General features: G+C 38.4%; 1 protein-coding gene across 2 annotated transcripts in view; it reads left to right on the top strand.

Moving 5' to 3' along the window:
• The window catches only part of ATP6V0A2 (ATPase H+ transporting V0 subunit a2), a 15,007-nt gene extending 12,856 nt beyond the window's left edge, over positions 1 to 2,151 (top strand). Inside the window, exons 19-20 of one of the 2 annotated variants that reach the window (XM_031059512.1) lie at positions 185 to 245; positions 1,113 to 2,151. In XM_031059512.1, coding sequence (XP_030915372.1) covers positions 185 to 245; positions 1,113 to 1,215 — 164 coding nt within the window. In that variant the 3' untranslated portion in view covers positions 1,216 to 2,151. Of the gene's footprint in view, positions 1 to 73; positions 246 to 1,112 lie in introns of both variants that reach the window. The other variant, XM_005424060.3, reaches the window with a different exon arrangement.
• Positions 2,152 to 2,273: the final 122 nt, after the last annotated feature.

Here is a 2,273-nt window from a genome sequence, read left to right as displayed (position 1 = left end):
AGGTCAGAGTGGCTCAGTGGGTGAAGGTACTCAGTACCAACCTCAATTATGGCAACTTTCTGGTTTTTATTAGAGTTATCAGAAGTTCTGTGGCAGATGGTGATGAGAGTGGGTCTGCGTGTGGATACGATGTACGGTGTCCTTCTGCTAATCCCAGTGATGGCATTCTTTTCTGTGCTGACAGTTTTAATTCTGCTGGTCATGGAGGGGCTTTCTGCTTTTCTCCATGCTATACGACTTCACTGGTACGTTCTTTTTCTATATACCACTTCAGCATATGCTGGCTTGTTTAAGGGGAATTTTTATGGCGAAATTTTAGTGCCTTATTAAAAAGGGAAAGTGTAAAATTCAACAGCCTCATTGCTACTGAAATACATTTATTTAGTTATATTAAATAAATGCCTTGTTAGTTGGATTTGATTGTTCCTCTGGAATATGTTCAGTGGATTCAAATATATGGTGCATTTCAACTTCAACCACATTCACAAAGTACACTTGATTTCTAATATTGTAGCTTTTCATAATGTAGAATATTAGTAGCTTGTATAAGTATTTTTAATATCAGTCTGGTTATCTCACTATATGGTTTCAGTCCATTTATTTGGTTCAACAGAACATTTATATTAGTGAGTGGGGCTGCCAACTCTTAAGTATTTTAATCCTTTCTTAGTCTTGATATCACAAGCTCTGCACTTTGGAGTGGATTCAGAGCATGTTTAGTTTGAAATCTGATGGAATTTACAACTTACACAAAGGCATATAGTGACCAAAGACAGAAGGTGGAGCTACGTATGTGACAGATTGTTCTCATGATATTGCACGCTTGCAAAACAATTGGCTACAACTCACTCAGAAACAAATGAGTAAGCCAGAAGTAAGACATGAGCCTTTACAGCCTGGTTTAGTGCCTGTGGGTCTCCTGAGAAACAGGAGTTAAACAATAAAAATAATAAAGTTAGCCTGGGACTGCGATGGGAAGGGTAAATATCTGCACAGAAAACAAGTGAGAGGGTTGGAGTTGGTTTTATTCAGCTTCTTGGGTTGCACAGTTCTGTCCCTTGATAACTAATTTTGGATTCATGTACAGATTCTGGTTTTTTGTCTCGTTTCAGGGTGGAATTTCAGAACAAATTCTACTCCGGTGGAGGATACAAGTTTATGCCTTTCTCTTTTAAGCACATTTCTTTACATTTTAATAAAGATAGTGCATTATAATTTGGCTGCTGTCAGCAGAAATGTTTGGAATTGTCTGCAAGTAACTGTGATTGGATCTTGCCTATGAATGGTTTCTTGTGGAACGAAGTGGTTTTCACTGATTGCCTTATAATGCAGCCAAACAATTCTGTAAAACATACCTCCCACAGAAAGACATAGCAGATCTGGAGCATCTTGTAAAATATATAGATATAAAATGTACATTTTTCTTGATAAACTAATGTTGTAAATTAATTTTATTCTTAAAAAAAAAAATTACTGCTTGTCCTGAAACCCATGTAGGCTTTTTTTTTTTTGAGTGTCTATCACTTTTAAGTTATCTGAAAGACTTTTCATTATTTTAAACATTCATTACTAATCACATACTTAACCCAGCTGCATCTTGTGCACTTTGGGAGCCATTCAACAACGCAATAGAAGCAATGTTCTGTTTTCAGTCTGTATTCCAGGATGATTATGAAGTGTAAATTTATACACACCAATGCAATGTGCTCTTTTTTGGCCATATTTAAAATTGCACTGGAAATGTTATCTCTTCATTCTGGGTTCTGCTTAGAGTTACTACTTTAAGCTTTCGGAAGCCACACTGATATTTATATTTATATTTAATGTTATGGAAGAAAGCAGGATTCACAAGTGTTACTCCTCTTCCACTGTAGTGAGGAAAAACTTTTGCACATGGAATAAAGAATTGTCCTCGATTCTTGTTTCTGTTTTGGCTCTAAGGACACACAAACAGCATTCTCTGATGGTGTAGAACCAAATTATACGCATAGGTGGACAGGGGTCGTTTTATATTATTTTTGTATCAGTGTGAAAATGGGGATATTGCCATGATATTTTAACATCTGTGCCATACGAACAGCACAAATTAAATTTTGCACTTGTTTCATACGAATTCCCAATAAAGCCTCGTTTGCGCTGTGCGGAGCGGGCCCTGTGTTTGTCCGTACCCTTTTCTCTGCCTCAGGCACCGCTTTTCCCGTGAAGGGCGGCCGGTGCCGGGGGGAACAGCGGGCGCTGAGGGGAACGAGGGGCCGTGAGGGGCGGCCGGTGCC

The sequence above is a fragment of the Geospiza fortis genome, unplaced genomic scaffold, assembly GCF_000277835.1.
Source record: "Geospiza fortis unplaced genomic scaffold, GeoFor_1.0 scaffold145, whole genome shotgun sequence".
In the NCBI taxonomy this organism is placed as follows: domain Eukaryota; kingdom Metazoa; phylum Chordata; class Aves; order Passeriformes; family Thraupidae; genus Geospiza; species Geospiza fortis.
The sequence above is the reverse complement of the archived record's forward strand: the minus strand, read 5'-3'. Positions and strand labels throughout refer to the sequence as shown.